The sequence below is a fragment of the Rana temporaria genome, chromosome 4, assembly GCF_905171775.1.
Source record: "Rana temporaria chromosome 4, aRanTem1.1, whole genome shotgun sequence".
In the NCBI taxonomy this organism is placed as follows: Eukaryota; Metazoa; Chordata; class Amphibia; order Anura; family Ranidae; genus Rana; species Rana temporaria.
Window position 1 is genome coordinate 159,767,034 of NC_053492.1, and position 17,160 is coordinate 159,784,193.

The 17,160-nt window shown below is 42.6% G+C and overlaps 1 protein-coding gene across 1 annotated transcript in view; it reads left to right on the forward strand.

Annotated features, from left to right (window-relative positions):
- NMD3 (NMD3 ribosome export adaptor) overlaps positions 1 to 17,160 on the forward strand; it is a 95,408-nt gene that overhangs the window by 45,444 nt on the left and 32,804 nt on the right. Inside the window, exons 9-10 of the mRNA XM_040349280.1 lie at positions 2,172 to 2,268; positions 5,112 to 5,229. Of these exons, the coding sequence (XP_040205214.1) occupies positions 2,172 to 2,268; positions 5,112 to 5,229 (215 nt within the window). The remainder of the gene's footprint in view (positions 1 to 2,171; positions 2,269 to 5,111; positions 5,230 to 17,160) is intronic.

Consider the following 17,160-nt stretch of genomic DNA (forward strand, 5'->3'; position numbering starts at 1 on the left):
CCCTGAATCTCTCCTTGCAGGGAGCTACTCAGGAAGCTTTGAAACAGTCCTACCAATTTTTGTGGGAGCGAGAGGCACTTCCATATTTAGGGATACATCTTACCCCCTCAATCGCGACACTGTATAAAATGAATTATCCTGTCCTTTTTAAGAGGCTGACTGATGATTTAGCTAAATAGCAAATACACCCCTCATCGTGGTTTGGCAGACTACACTCGATTAAGATGAATGTATTACCGAGGTTGTTATATCTTTTCCGTACTATACCAGTGCCTCTGGTCAGACATTACCTTTAAATGTTTCAAAACAAGGTTCTTAAATTTGTATGGGGAGATAAAAGGCCTAGGGTGAATAGGAATACGTTGTACACTCCAAAGTGTAAAGGGGGACTTAGGCTGCCTGATTTACAGAAATATTTCTATGCGACCCAGTTGGCCCATCTTACTAGGTTTCACTCCCAACAATCACAAGCCATATGGATGACTATGGAATCCTATTCCTGTCGTCCGGATCAGGTATCTCATTTGATGTGGCTCTTAATGAAAGATAGACTGGTTATTTTATGTTTTACCCTTTCGTTCTCTCTAGAAGTCTGGGATAGACTTTCCAGAACACAACATTATAGGTCTCCTCATAATCCATTAGCACCGCTTTTGAAAAACAGGTATTTCACCCCGGGCCTTACTCCTCTAGCTTTCGGTTGGTGGACAAACAAAGGCCTCATTCGCAAAGTGGACCTGTGCGATCATAGGGGCGTGTTATCTGAGCAATATCTAGTAGATAAATACCAAATGCCCTTCCCTGAGCGCTTTAGGTATATTCAAATGAGTCATTTTTTACAAACCATAGCTCGCAAGGGTGACCTACTGACGTTAACACCTATGGAACTTCTATGTAGCCTATATGACAAAATTTGAGGACCCATTTCAGCCATTTATACGATTTTGATGAAGGTTGCAAAAAAATTAAGTTTTATATGCTTCAATGGGAAAGAGATCTCCAAGTCACTCTTGACCCTGAAGAATGGCTTAAGATATCGGAGGCTGCTTCTCGATCGCTTATTAACACTTCTATTATAGAGGCTAACTATAAGGTTTTATTAAGATGGTATATGGTACCGGCCAGGTTGGCCACTTTTGTACCTGGTGCCTCTCTGAAGTGTTTTAGAGGCTGTGGCCAGGAGGGTTCCACCTATCATATTTGGTGGACCTGTCCTGGAGTGTGGAGATTTTGGATCAGGGTGTACAATCTTATTTATACCCTTACCCAGGTTAACCTGAAAAAGTTGGCAAAACACGCACTGCTGGGTGGCGAGGTGCTGAAGGCCTCTAGGTCCCAAAGGCGGCTTCCTACATTTAACTTTATTTCGGCTAAAATAACTATAGCCAGGAACTGGAGGTCTGCTGCCCTGCCATTCGATCAGCTGAGACATAAACTGTCGTGGCTCATGTTAAATGAGAGGCTAATGGCCATGGTACAACACAAAATGAAACAATTACATAATGAATGACCACAGGTAACCATGCATACTGGGGATAGTTTGCATGGTTATGGTGCCGTAGCTCCCTTCCTCATTTATCTCTTTCGTCTTTCTTTTTCTTTCTTCTTTACCTTTTCTCTTTACTGTTATACCCTCCTTGACTCTTGTTTTTTTTGTATTGTTTATTTGTTGCCGGATCTCAACCCTGGCATTGTTGGGTTTTATTGTTTTCTTTTTATCCTTGGTGAACCATTGCTGATATGGGTTGATACGGGAGGCTTGCGCGCTGTGGGAGGTGCCAGACTCCCCCGGACAGTTTGATGGGGAGCTGGTTCGTCCAAGTGGGAGGCAAATGCATTATGGTTTTCGATCAAGGGAAACCCTGGGGTGGTGGGCTTGGCGGATTGCATTACGGGCCTGATGTTTATAACTTTTGTTAGGAATAATAAGTGATCATTAATGCTATATGGGGCTATTCCATTGAGCTCTTTAGGATATGCAACATTCAACTCCCTGACTATGTTGTATACCATGCAATATAAAACCGAGAATTGTCTACCTTGTTTTGTATAATTTTGAAGAAACCTCAATAAACATATTTGAAACATAAAAAAAAAAATCTGTTTACAATTGCATTATGACCGTTGAAAATCAAAACACAACCTTTTTTTTTTTTCCTTTTGTGTTCTAGAACAAAAACATCCCAGCGCCTCATCTCTCATGATATTCATTCGAACACCTTCAATTATAAAAGCACCTTTTCTGTGGAAATAGTTCCAGTATGCAAGGTTAGTTGTGATGAAAATGCATGCGGTTATTGTGTTTGTAAATCTTGTACTCTGTGGGCTGAGTGCAGGTCATCTACAGGTAAGCTTATAATAAAGCTTAGCTGTAGGTACAAGGAACATCTCCTAAAATTGCACCATTTAGGAGATAGTGCTCCTGCAGCCGATGGCATCACCGGCGCATGCGCTCTAAAGGAATTGCATGCCCATGCAGTCGTTCAGAACCCTATGCTACAAAAGGTGAATCCTGCCCGGGAGTGCCGTCATCTCGATGGACTGCAGCCTGTGAACCTGGAAGGAAGACCGGGTGAAGCCTTGTCAGCGGAGGGCTTTGTTTCAAGGTGAGTTTTTCATAATGTGCTAGTATGCATTCATCATAGCCTTCTACTCTTCTGTAAGTAATTACTGTCTATGCTGGCAGAAGTTTTTATCTACATAATTGCCCTTGGTTAGTGATATAATGTATTAAAACATTGGAGTTGGCAGGACAGCCAGGCAGCTAGCATTGCAGAATTGAAAGTCAACAATTGCAGCCTCCATGTTTCTTTGAAGAAAGCTTTGCTTTACCTTTTAAGCATAAGTCGAGGCCCTGTGTATTCAATATTTCAAAGGTCTTACCAGGTGCACATAACATAATTTGGGGTTTATCAAAGGTTAATGTAATACTTTTTTTGTGCAGTCAGTTCAAACAAGCTGTCACTGTGCTATAATATGGCTTCTGTTCTGTGATGTCTGAGACACTCATCCTCAAGGGAATCTCATCTCTGCCCGCTGAAAGATGGTAACCTCTTTACGAAGCTGTATAAACACCTTTTTCACTCTGTTTCCCAATCCCATTTTTCGTACAAATGTATTGTTTCAACTGCATCTGTGTCATTCGTTGCCATGCTGCAAATTCTCTCATTTTAACAGCCAGGCTATGTACTTTAATTTTCAGCCTTATTTTATACTTCATGTAATATGCAGTGGATGATAGGAAATGAACATTTATTGCAGGATGCATAGCTGACATGTTTATAGAGATGAAATCTCATAAATACTTTGGTTCTTACTGAGCCTGCAGCATTGTAGGATCTCTGATTTTGATATCTCAGGAGGATGCAGGCAATCAACGGTAGGGGTCACCCTTTTATAGGTGAGGATTAAGCAAGTGGTAGGGGAATGCAACAAAAATAGGTTATTGCATAACATTTTCTATCTGATTGCGTAAGAAGGAGGTAGAAGAATGTGCATGTGAAGATCTGTTGCTGCTAGAGTCCCATATATATTCAGCATCACAGAAAGCTGGCCTTCTAAGGTGGCTCATACTGTATATGCACACCAGTGTTTGTGCTGGAATCATGCTCCCAGCCCAGAGATCAACTTGTGACATCTACAGGTCTTGTACTATTGATTGGGAGCCAGGAGGAAGAGGCTCTTGAGATCACTGTCACTGGCTATCAAAGTGATCAATGAGCAAAACCTGCCCCAGAAGTAGAAGAACTTATTTATATTTTTGTGGTGGTTTTGGTAATGGCAAGAAGAAATATCCATTACCATTTTTCACCAAATCAAAGCCCAATTTATCCTGAAAAACAAGGTACCTTTAATACTCTAAGTAGTGGTTAGAATAGTTTTACTAACACATAACAGAGTTGCAAACCTGCACTCAGGCATTAATGATTGATTTTACCTTCAGTCATTAAAGGATCCACTTTATTGATTGTTTCAGTTATTTTACTGTTTGTTTGGGAATAGATAAACAGTTTAACCACTTCAATACTGGCCACTTTCGCCCCCTTCCTTCCCAGACCAATTTTCAGCTTTTAGCACTCTTGCACTTTCAATGACAATTGCGCGGTCATGCTACGCTGTACCCAAATTAACTTTTTATCATTTTGTTCACACTAATAGAGCTTTCTTTTGATGGTATTTATTCACGACTCCATTTTTCATTTTTTTTGCGATATAAGCGAAAAAAGAGCGAAAATTTGGGAAAAAAAACAATAGTTTATTTTTTTATTTTTTTTTAAGAAATCCAATAAAATTGAATTTTGTCATAAATTTAAGTCAGAGTGTATTCTGCTACATGTCTTTTGGTAAAGATCCCGTTAAGTGTATAGTAATTGGTTTGTGTGATCACGGACATATGTACGCAGATGATCATTGGGACATGTGATTTTACAATTGTGGGGACAGGTGTATTTTACTGTGCGGGGACATATGTTTTGGGGACACTATTTTGGGGGACTTGTGTGTTAACATTGTGTGGGGACACTAGGCTGGTGATCAATGTGAAAAAAACTGTAAAAAAATCGGCTCATTCACACTGGCCACCAGCCGGCTGCAGCGATCTGCGCTCCTCTACTCACCGACAACTTCTGTGTGAGGAGAGCCGATCGCCTAGCAACACAGCCGTCGTGATCAGGAGGGCCAATCACGGAGCCCTCCTGCCGATCGGAGATGCGCCGTGTCCGGATGACACAAGCGCATCGGGCCGATGCGTGGGCACGCGTGTGACCCCCCCCTCCTTCTGAGGGCTGTTCCTGAACGTCCACTCAGGAGGAAGCACCCACCAGGCCGTATATGTACAGTGGCCGGGTGGGAAGTGGTTAATGCCCATAATCTGGGAACAGGTGCACTTTAAGGCGATAATGTAATTGCTATAATTGTCTCATTGTTATGTCTACCCTAAGAATTTCAAAGAACCCGCAGTAGCAATGTTTTGTAAAGGGGGAACTAACAGATTGGATTCCTGATATAATGGTGGGAGGGAGTATTGATTCCTGTGTAAATTGTGTATAAAGTATCTGCCTTGTAAACCTAAAACAGATAATTTACTGGCTTTTTTTTCATTTTGTATGCAGGATAATGTGGTGTGTCTCTCGCCAAAGCTAGCTCAAAGCCTTGGGAACTTGAATCAGATCTGTGTGTGTGTTCGGGTAACAAGTACCATTCACCTGATAGATCCCAATACTCTGCAGAGTAAGTGTCAACTGAGAATGATTCTCTGTGATGTTCTGATGGTGTTGTGACAGTGTTTCCTTCCATACAGGCAAAGAAAAATACAATATTCTACTAAAAAACATATATTATGTTAAAATTAAATATACAGTGCTGTGAAAAAGTGCCCCCTTCCTGATTTAGTTTATTTTTTTTTGCATATTTGTCGCACCTAAATGATTCAGATCATCAAACCATTTCACCTCACCGATCTGCGGTCACATGACCACCTGGCAGACATCACTCGTCCCCTTCATTTGTAGTGCATAGATCGGAGAGCGATGGGTGGTCATGTGACCGCAGATCGGCGAGGTAAAATAAGGTATTTAGAAGAATTTAAAAAAGAAAGCACATACAATGTGCAGTTAATTTTTGTCCTGGCAGTGGAACTAGCAGTGATTGTGAACACTGCTTTTACAACCACTTTAAACAGGCTTTTCACACTCTCAAACCCTCCAATGTGGCTACATTAACCACTTGAGATCCGCGCTATAGACGAAATACGTCCGCAGCGCGGCTCTCAAGTGCCAAGTGGCCGTTTAAAAACGGCCTTTATGTGCATTACCCGCGCGCGCCACTGGGTGGCGCGCGGCGGGTAAAAACTGTCCCGACGCATCGCCGAAGACCCGATGCGTGTACCTGGCGGCCGCGATATCCGCCGGGTACACGCGATCGTCGGTGACACGGCAGGTGACAGCAGGGACGTGGAGCTCTGTGTGTAAACACAGAGCTCCACGTGCTGTCAGAGGAGAGGAGACCGATCTGTGTCTCTTGTACATAGAGACACAGCATCGGTCCCCTCCCCCAGTCACCCCCCTCCCCCCACACAGTTAGAACACACCCAGGCTACACATTTAACCCCTTCCTCACCCCCTAGTGTTAACCCCTTCACTGCCAGTCACATTTATACAGTAATTCGTGCATTTTTATAGCACTGATCGCCGTATAAATGTGAATGGCGCCAAATTTGTGTCAAAAGTGTCCGATACGTCCGCCGCAATATCCCAGTCCCAATAAAAATCGCAGATCGCCGCCATTACTAGTAAAAAAAAAAAATAATAAAAAAAATCATAATTCTGTTCCCCATTTTGTAGACGCTATAACTTTTGCGCAAACCAGTCGCTTATTGCGATTTTTTTTTTTTTTTTTTACATAAATACGTCGAAAAATACGTCTTAACTGAGAAAAAAAATTGTTTTTTAAAAAAAAATTGGGATATTTATTATAGCAACAAGTAAAAAAAATATATATTTTTTTAAAATTGTTGCTCTTTTTTTGTTTATAGCGCAAAAAATTAAAACCGCAGAGGTGATCAAATACCACCAAAAGAAAGCTCTATTTGTGGGGAAAAAAGGACGCCAATTTTGTTTGGGAGCCACGTTGCACGACCGCGCAATTGTCAGTTAAAGCGACGCAGTGCCGGACGCTGAGATTTCGCCTGGGAACGAAGGGGGTTTATGTGCCCAGTAAGCAAGTGGTTAAAACAATTGTGCAAAGAAGAGTGGGCCAAAATTCCACCACAGCCATGTGAAAGACTCATTGCCAGTTATCACAGCGCTTAATTGCAGTTGTTGCTGCGAAGGGAGACAATTACTTTCTCCAGGCAGGTTTGGACAGCTATTTTTTTCCCCCCTAAATGATTTACCCCCCTTTCATGACCAGAGCCGTTTTTGCGATACGGCACTGCATTACTTTCACTGACAATTGCGCGGTCATGCAATGCTGTATCCCAATAAAATTTGTAAAAAAAATAAAAAAAAATAAAAATCCCCACAAATGGAGCTTTCTTTATTTTGGTATTTGTTCACCACTGTGTTTTTTTTTTTTTTTTTTGGGTGCTATAAACAAGGAGACTATTTTGAACAAAAAACAATATATTTTTTTTCTGCTATATAAAATGGACAAAAAAAAAAAATCAAAATTCTCCTAGTAAAAAATCATAATAAACGTATATTGATTGGTTTGCCAAAAAGTTATAGCATCCACAAACAATGGGATACTGTATATACTGGATTCTTTTTTTTTATATACTAGTAATGACGGTGATCAGGACCTTCTAGCAGGACTGTGATATTGCGGCGAACATCCTGACCCTTTTGACACTTTAGTGGTCATTGCTAAAAATATGCACAGTCACTGTACTAATGACACTGCCTGGGAAGGTGTTAAACATCTAGGGTGATCAAATGTGTGCATAGCCAGTGCTTGTATATACTATGTGTGTTCTATGTGACACAAAATCCATCACATCCCCGCTGTCAGAACTGAGCTCTGCCTTGTTTACATAGGCAAAGCTCCATTCTGTGTGTTTTCCCGATATTTAGTGAGTGCCTTCAGATCTTCATTGGCTAGCACCTGCTGATTGGCGTCTGTTGTGACAAATCAGAGCAAGAAGCAGTGCATGCGTTCCCAACCCAGATGTGCAGTATCATGTGTATATATACGTATTCTGCGCAGCGCGACCGTCCTGTAGCAATAAATCTGCTATGGGGCGGTCAGGAAGTGGATACTGAAATCATAATTTTAAAAACTGCATTTTGTATTTCCTCGAGTTATCTTTTGTGTAATATTAAAATTTGTTTAATAATCAGTGCAATAAGGTGTGAAAAAACAAAGGGGGGAAATACTTTTTCACAGCACTGTATGTATCCTGCAAATATGTATACCACAGCGGGTAATCCAAATAGACCCAGTAGGAAAATAGCTCAAGCCTCATAGATAATATAATTAAATAGAAATAAAACAGGCTACCATCATCCACAATTTATTGCGAAAACTGGGACAAAGGAGACCTGTCCCTAACAGGTCACCCAGGAAGGGGGAAAAAGGGGGGGGGGTGGACTATCGCCAGTACCAACTCTGACAGAAGTACACAAAGTTCAGAAAAAAATGTTTTGTTAATACAAAAACTTAAAATTTAGAATAGGTATCCCAGGGGAGCCTAAGAAGGGTTATAGAGATACACATTCTAATGCTATTTGAAGATAAATCCCAACATTACATGTGTGTCACTAATACTGCATGTGCTCCATAGAGGAGAACAGAGGTATAATTGATCCTCACAAATCATGCATTACTCTTTCATCAGGAGAGTATTATTTGTAATAGGTCGACCCTTCCTGGGTGACCTGTTGGGGACAGGTCTCCTTTGCCCCAATTTTCTTAGTCCCAGTAGGAAAATGGAAAACATGCTTTCAGTGTAAATGGCTTGTGTTTCAGATCATTTTGACTCCATTCTCTTAGTTCAGATACAGCAGAATAGGGCATGCTGTTTACACCAGAATACAAAGCGAGTAGGACAGTAAATACAAATGAACACTGTTCTGGAAGATTCATTTAAAAACGTAAATGTCACTTTTCAAACTTCTTCAAAAATGTAGGCCAAAAGTACTGTACATGGCCAGATCAGGTGACGCCTCAAGTTTGTACTTGCTGTCTTGACTCCATATCCTTCTCTGCTGAAATATAAACCATTCATGTGGAATGACTATTTTAGATTTAAAGAATAAAAACCAAAGATTTTGTATTCCTGATATGTGCCTGCTGTACCATGTACTTGTATGTAAAATTATCCTGCTCTCTTTTTATATTGCTTTCTTTGTGTGAAATCTGGTGTTCCTACCAGTCCCTCTGCTTTCCTATTAACAACTGACCACACTAAGCAGGAGACTACAGCATGGTCAGTTCTCTAGCTAGTTCTCCTGCACAACTATCCACTGGGAAGACCAGTGTGCTGCTATTTTTATTCACATGTTATACTTGCCTGCTTGGTGCACAGGTTTTGCACAGTGTAGCCCCAATCAATGTGTATGTGTTTATCAATATGTGGTTGGTAATGGATTATTAGAGTAATTACACTGAGCCATAGAGGACACTGTCTAGTGGCTAATCTAGAAATGTACAGTTTACATTTTCTTTCTTATTGTAACACAAATATGTAAAAATGTTATGTGTATGTATTCATGGCTAGCTCTCCCACTCATTTGGTTAGGCTGTCAGATATTTGCATTCAGTGCCACCTGCATGTGAAATACTGGTATTGCAAATCGCTGAGAAAATTCTCCAGTTCACTCCAATAACTCCAGATATTCTGAAGCCCATTTTAAAATGTTGAGACTACTATTTTCTTAAGATCCTATACATTTGTGTAGTTTTGACTATTTTAAATGCTGCTTTAAACAATGCACCCCTCTTCCCATTCTGCTACAGTTTTATTAACTATGGTGCTTATTAAAATAATTGATTTGTTGATGCTTTCTTCTGTAGAACCTTTCTGTCATATTTTTTTTTTTTTTTTTTTTTTTTTTACACCATGCCCGTTATTCCCAATAGAAGCTGAAGAAGGAATGTTTCCCACAGTGGCATATCTTTTTTTTTTTTTGTCACATCTTTTTCACTAATCTGACTGCGTTTCACCATTGTTTATGCGTCACATTGACATTACTGTCGCTTGTGTCATTGTTAATTAAAGAATTTGTCAATCCAGAATTTTATATTCTTGATATGTGCCTGCTGAATCATGTACTTAAAAATGTATCATGTCCTCTTTGTGAAATACCTGGTGTGCCTACCAGTCACTCTGCTTTCCTATTTAAAATCTGGCCACACATGATCTAAGGCAGGGGTCTCAAACGGACGGTCTCAAGTCCCATGAGGCTTTGCAAGGCTGACAGTTACAAGCATGACTCCCATAGGCATTATGGGACTTGTATTTTTGCAACAGATGGTCGGGTTCCCTCGGGGAGCGATCTGGGACGGCGGCGCAGCTATTTGTTTATAGCCGCTCCGTCGCGATCGCTCCCCGGAGCTGAAGAACGGGGAGAGCCGTATGTAAACACGGCTTCCCCGTGCTTCACTGTGGCGGCGTATCGATCGAGTGATCCCTTATATAAGGGAGACTCGATCGATGACGTAAGTCCTACAGCCACACCCCCCTACAGTTGTAAACACACACTAGGTGAACCCTAACTCCTACAGCGCCACCTGTGGTTAACTCCCAAACTGCAACTGTCATTTTCACAATAAACAATGCAATTTAAATGCATTTTTGTTGTGAAAATGACAATGGTCCCAAAAATGTGTCAAAATTGTCCGAAGTGTCCGCCATAATGTCGCAGTCACGAAAAAAATCGCTGATTGCCGCCATTAGTAGTAAAAAAATAAAAAAATTATAAAAATGCAATAAAACTATCCCCAATTTGTAAACGCTATAAATTTTGCGCAAACCAATCGATAAACGCTTATTGCGATTTTTTTTTTATTACTAAAAATAGGTCGAAGAATACGTATCGGCCTAAACTGAGGGAAAAAAATCTTTTTTAGATGTTTTTGGGCGATATTTATTATAACAAAAAGTAAAAAATATTGCATTTTTTTCAAAATTGTCGCTCTATTTTTGTTTATAGCGCAAAAAATAAAAACCGCAGAGCTGATCAAATACCACCAAAAGAAAGCTCTATTTGAGGGGAAAAAAGGACGCCAATTTTGTTTGGGAGCCACGTCGCACGACCGCGCAATTGTCTGTTAAAGCGACGCAGTGCCGAATCGCAAAACCTGGCCTGGGCATTTAGCTGCCTAAAGGTCCGGGGCTTAAGTGGTTAAGGTGTGTGCGGTGATCCTTGGTTTTGCATGCCTTGCCCTAGAAAATTATCCCTCTGCGGGTTTGCTACACCTTAGCACATTATCACGCCGAAAATACCGTACATCTCTGGTAATACACTTACTATATGCTGCTAGGTCCTGTATCCCTTCCAACTCAAAATCTGAACAGACTCCTTCAATTGGCCAATGCAGTAAACAATATTACCACTATGGGAGACCTCACTATGTCCCTTTGCCACCATAATGAATGTTTCCAAAAGACATGGTTCTATTGGACACAGTTCCAATACTTCACGACGTACAAAAGATCTCCTGGCTTCAGACCCCTCCTTGAAAGTGATCTCGAGGTTTGGTGACCACCCCTCCCCTTTCCCACCAACTCCCTCCCCCTTTCTTTTGGTTTGTTTTCTAGCTGTGCTGAGAACTCGGCCTGCTCTCCTCCTATTATCACACTTGTCCTGATATGCCCTCCTGCACAGCCATACACTGAAAGGACCAGTGTACTTCTGCTTCTCCTTCCCAGCTCTCTAAGATCATGATGCAGCTGAGAACCGAGGTTATGTTGTGATCACTCATAATAAAAAGGCGTGTGTGTGTTTATGTGTGTATATATATATATATATATGTGTGTGTGTGTGTGTGTATGTATGTGTATATATATATTATATGTGTGTGTGTGTGTTTACATATATATTTTTTACCATCATACATTCTATGCATGAAGGTAAAAAACGTCTTTATGCTACTCCCCCTAATACTTACCTGAGCTCTATCTCAATCCAGCGACGAGCATGAGAGCAGTGGATCTTCCTGGTCTCTTCCTCATTGGCTGAGACAGCAGCTTGAGCCCCTTTCAGTCATAGCCAATGAGGAGAGTGCAGGGGTGGGACCAAGCAGCGCTCCGTGTGTGAATGAACACACAGAGCTGTGGCTCGGGAGCCCCATAGCAAGCTGAGAGGGGCCAAAGTGCAAAACCACTGCAAAGAGCAGGCAAGTGTAACACATTTGTTATTAAAGGCACATTTAGTTTTTTGTTTTATATCACTTTAAAAGAGAAGTATGGGAATGATTTTTTTTTTCCCCATAATCACACTTACCTAGGTGGATGCAGTATAGGTCCGATGCTGCATCCATCTTCCGCCACCTCTGCATTGAGAACCGAGCGATCGAACACCACTGATGGGTCGGTTCTCACTGCTCCACGAGCAGAGAGCTGCTGACTGTAAATCAGCAGCTCTCCTGCTCTGCTCCTCCCATGCTCATTGGAGCGCTGAGCTGGGGCGGGGAGCAGCTGTCTTGGTGGCTCGCTGAGACGGCCATCGGTACAGACACCTGGTATATCCAGACTTCCAGGGTCAGGATTACACGCTGCCTGGACGGTTCTGTGTGATGTTAGCAGAGAGCAGACTTCAGCTCACTCTCCGCTGAAAATGGGTCACAGGAGTGCAAAACGAATTGCACTCCTGTGACCCATAGGAGAAACCCAGCCAAACAAGCTCAGGCTGGACTTCTCCTTTAAATTGGTAGACAACAAGTAGAGCGTTTGTGGTGAAATAGGATAAAATGCATTAACATAGAGCAACTATAATCAATGAGTATAATAACAAATTGGAACTGATGAAGAGTTCACAACAATGGGTGGATTTTAATAGTAACATTAATAAAAAATTGGATAAAGTTGACAAAGATACCCAAAAGAAAAAAGTTAGGAAATTCCATTGTGATATGGGCGATTTTAAAAGTGGGTTAATCTATATGTGGCAGACCAAGATTGTACCAATAGTAGAGAACATAACGGATGCAAATCCAGCCAGTGTCCCATTAAGCATAGGTAGGCAGGATTATTTTGAGACACCAGGAACCCCACGTATCCCCACATGCAGTTCCACACCTCAACCCTGTCATAATAGGGGTAGAGGAGGGAGGGGGTCAGGGCCAACCTAAATCTAGAGGAGGTCAGAATAAAAAAGGGGAGTTAACTTATAATGATTATCAGTACCCCAATCTGCCACTAATAGATTTGACCCTTTTAATACACAATGAAGAATCGGTTAATGTAGGATCCCCACGGCAACCTTTTTTAGGTAGAGGCAAGAGGGGATTCAGAGGACACAGGGGGAATCGCCCTTACAGAGGGGGACCCTCGGGGAACCCTTATCCACCGCACAATCATCAGGGGTGGTGGAGACCTCCACAAGAATCGAATTACTACCCACATCCATTGGAACCACCGAGAAGGGTAGGAGAGGATTTAGGGCAGGTAGGAGGATCCAATATAAACGGCAAAAAAAGAAGAATGGAATAACTGCCATTTATAACCTTAGCTCCGTGGAACTCGCACACAAAGAACTTGATATTCTTAATTTGAGTCTTAAGTGTGCCCCTAAGAAATCTCTCAATAAATTTGATGTGTATATAGATATCCACAAATATATTCAGAAATTAAATATTAAGAAATATTTTCTAAATAAAGGACTGGGAGTAGTAATACAGCCAAGACCAATATTGTAGGGGTGGATAGCTCGCTCAAAAATTGATCGCTGTTCAATCCCCCAATTTCCACTAATCATCATGCGGAAGTATTTAAAAACCTAGTCTTGAAAGCTTTGAATAAAGTGGTTGTGAAAAAGAACATTAATCCTTCACATATCCAGGATGGCATTGAAGTACTACAGGACAGGAAAAATATAGTTATACGGCCAGCCGATAAGGGTGGAGGGGTGGTCATAATGGACAAGCTGTATTGTTACACCCAACTGTCCAATATGCTGTCTGATGAGACTACATATGTTAAGCTAAAAACTAATCCTACTAATGCATACCATGCTGATTTACAGAAATTGGTTCATATGGGTAGAGATAAGAAAGTTTTAAATAAAAAAGAACATAAGTACTTATCGCCAAGTTTTTGTAGAGTCCCTACTATATATATACACTGCCTAAGGTGCATAAGGATTCAGTAAAACCTCCTGCTCGTCCCATTGTCAATAGTATAGGCTCAGTTACAGCTAGATTGGGCCAATATTTGGATACATTTCTTCAATCTAGTATAGTAAATACTAGAGCCTACTTAAAAGACACTAAACGTTTTTTGCAACTTATTAGTGAGATTAATTTGACTGGGAAGAACAGTGTATATTTAGTGACAGCAGATGTGTCGTCATTGTACACTGTTATAACATGACGACGCTCTGCTTGTCCTGAATTGGGCATTGAGCCAGCCTGACGAATGAACCCCATGAACAAAGTATTTTTGGGCCAGGTACTGGATTTTTGCCTGGCCCACAACTACTTTGGTATAATCATGAGTTCTTCTCCCAAAAGAAGGGAGTGGCGATGGGTGCTAGATTTGCGCCAAGTACTGCCAATCTATCTGTTCATGGGGGAATGGGAGGATAAATCAGTTTTCTTTATCGTACATCACGGGACACAGAGCGGCATTCATTACTATATGGGTTATATGGAGTACCTTCAGGTGTAGACACTGGCAATCTCAAACAGGAAATGCCCCTCCCTATATAACCCCCTCCCATAGGAGGAGTACCTCAGTTTTTACGCCAGTGTCTTAGGTGTTAGTCATGGTTTAGCTTGCCTCCGCATCCTTGGGATTAGGTGAGCTACCGGTTCTGTCCAAAAAAGCCTCAGCGCTAAAGTGGTCAGTAACCGGACCCCAAACCCTTGGGGTATAGCCCATAATGCTTTTCTTTTTAGAGAGCTGGACCCTGGGCCCAGAACTTAGAAACCTTTGGGTACCTAAAGTTTTCTGTTGCCAGGGTGCTATATGGGCCCAGGACAGTGGATCCTTCATAGGAACCCAGGGCCTGAAGGTCTAGACATCCCCACGGAGATGGGGGAAGATTGGGCCTCTTGCTTGGCAAAGTCCTGCGGCATGGAGCAGGTAAGTGAGGGGAAAACTTGCGGAACTTGGTTCTTAGCAGGTTTTTTTCTGGGGGGTCACAGGGGACATGCCTAAAGTTATGCACTGCATCTGGCAAACTAGTCACATATCATAAAGATAGGATGGCTCTCTATGTATTATTCCCCATAAGATGTGACCTCCCTTGTAGTGTTGGAAAAGCATTGAGTGGGGCCTGTGTTATATAAAAATATATGTGTGTGTCAGAGAGCTTTGCTTACCTGCAGGCCTCCAGGCGATGCTCCATTCAGTCTTCCTCCTCAGAGCCTGCAAGCAGGCAAAACGCTGGCCTCCTCATGGTTCCAGGCTGCAGGCTGCAGTTTGCTGGAACAGAGAGGTCCCTTCCTCCCAAAATCCCCCCCCCCTCCCCCTGTCGGGAGGGGCATTTCCTGTTTGAGGTTGCTGGGGGGGAAGGGCGGGTCAGTGGCTTAAAGGAAGGGGCGGCCCTTCCTTGTTTGTTCCATCAATACTTTGGAACTGAGGAGAAAGACCAGAGCGGCAGCACGGGGCGCCGAGGACACACAGTGGCCAGAAAGGATATTGCAGTCTTCAGAGGACTGTTTTGTCAAGCCTAGAAATAGGCTGTTTCTTTTCCATCTCATAGTTTTTCTTTGCAATACTACTCAGGGGGACAGAATGTTTTTTCTTTCCTGGATTTGAAACAAAAACGAAAAAAAAAAAAAAAAAAAAAAAGTCATCTAGGGGAGAGGAAGCATTTTTTTATCCCCCAAACAGGTGTTTGGACAATTAACTTTTATAGTTCCAAATACCAATAGGTAGCAGGTGTACCTCGGTATTGTACCATGGTATGCCGCTGTTTTCCCTACAGGGAGCCTTGGGGCCATCGGGATCTGGGGCTGGAGCTGACGCGGGTCAGTCCAACCCTAAGATGGTCACGGAGGAGGTATTACTCACCTCTTTAAAAGAGATGCAGAAAAGCATGGGAAAAATGATATCCGCAGCTATGCGGGGCAGTAAGCGGAATAGATCTCCGTCGCCCGAGCGCGGACCCTCAGAAGAGGAGGTCCTTTCCTCAGGGGAATTGGACGACCTCTTGGACACGGACCAAGTAGGTTCAGGGATCGAAGACCCGGATACAGAGGAGTCTGGGGCAGTCTCCCTGAGGGAGAGCTGGTGGATTCAAGGATTGTCGGACTTGGTCCATAGGACATTCAACTTGCCAGTACCAGATCTCCAGGTATCGACGGTTTCAGCTTTGGGCTCACTGAGGGCGCCTCAAAGCAATGCTGTGTTTCCGATCCATCCTCTATTAGAGGGAATTTTGTTCCAAGATTGGAACAAGCCAGATAAGATCTTCTTACCACCTAAAAGGTTCTCTGTCCTATATCCTATGGAAGAAAAATTTTCCAAAAGATGGGCTACTCCTGCAGTGGACGCAGCCATCTCATGTGTTAACAGGTCGTTAACATGCCCTGTAGAAAACATACAGGTGTTCAAGGATCCAGTTGATAAGCGCTTGGAAGCACTACTTAAGAACTCCTTCACTACTGCAGGGGCAGTAGTACAGCCAGCTGTGGCTGCGATTGGGGTCGCTCAAGCATTATCGGATCAATTTAAGCAGATGCTTAAACTTATTCCGGCCCAGCAGGCAGAAAAATTTTCGGATGTCCCTAAGGCCATATGTTTTACGGTAGACGCAATCAAGGATTCTATCCAGCAAGCGTCACGTTTATCGTTATCCCTTATCCATATGAGAAGACTCTTATGGTTAAAAAGCTGGGAGGCTGAGCCCCCATGCAAGAAGCTCCTGGTAGGGTTCCCCTTCCATGGAGGACGACTCTTCGGAGAAGACCTAGATAAATACATTCAGACCATTTCAAACGGCAAGAGTACTCTCTTGCCAACTAAGAAGAAGGTTCAGGGACCTGCGTTTAAACGACAGTATTCCCCTGGGCAGGGGCCCTCTAATGCCAAGCAGTATCGACGGCCTCCTGCAAAAGCAAACTTCGGCTTCAACAGCAGATCACAAGGACAGGCTGTTAGAGGCAAAAGGCAGTGGTTTCGCAAACCAGCAAAACCAGCCCCCAAGCCAACCTTATGAAGGGGCGCCCCCACCCACGAAGGTGGGGGGAAGGCTGCGACTCTTTTCAGAGATTTGGGAAGCCAGCATTCCCGACGAGTGGGTACGGTCTTCCGTGGCCACAGGCTACAAATTAGATTTCCTAAGGTTTCCTCCTCCTCATTTCCAGAAGTCGAGGATTCCAAACGATCCGGAAAAGGGAGCCGCATTAAGATCGGCATTAGATCATCTACTTTCCCAGGAAGTAATAGTAGTGGTACCAGTCCTGGAACAGGGGCTGGGTTTCTACTCCAACCTATTCATCATCCCAAAATCCAATGGAGATGTCAGGCCAATTTTGGACCTAAAGATGGTA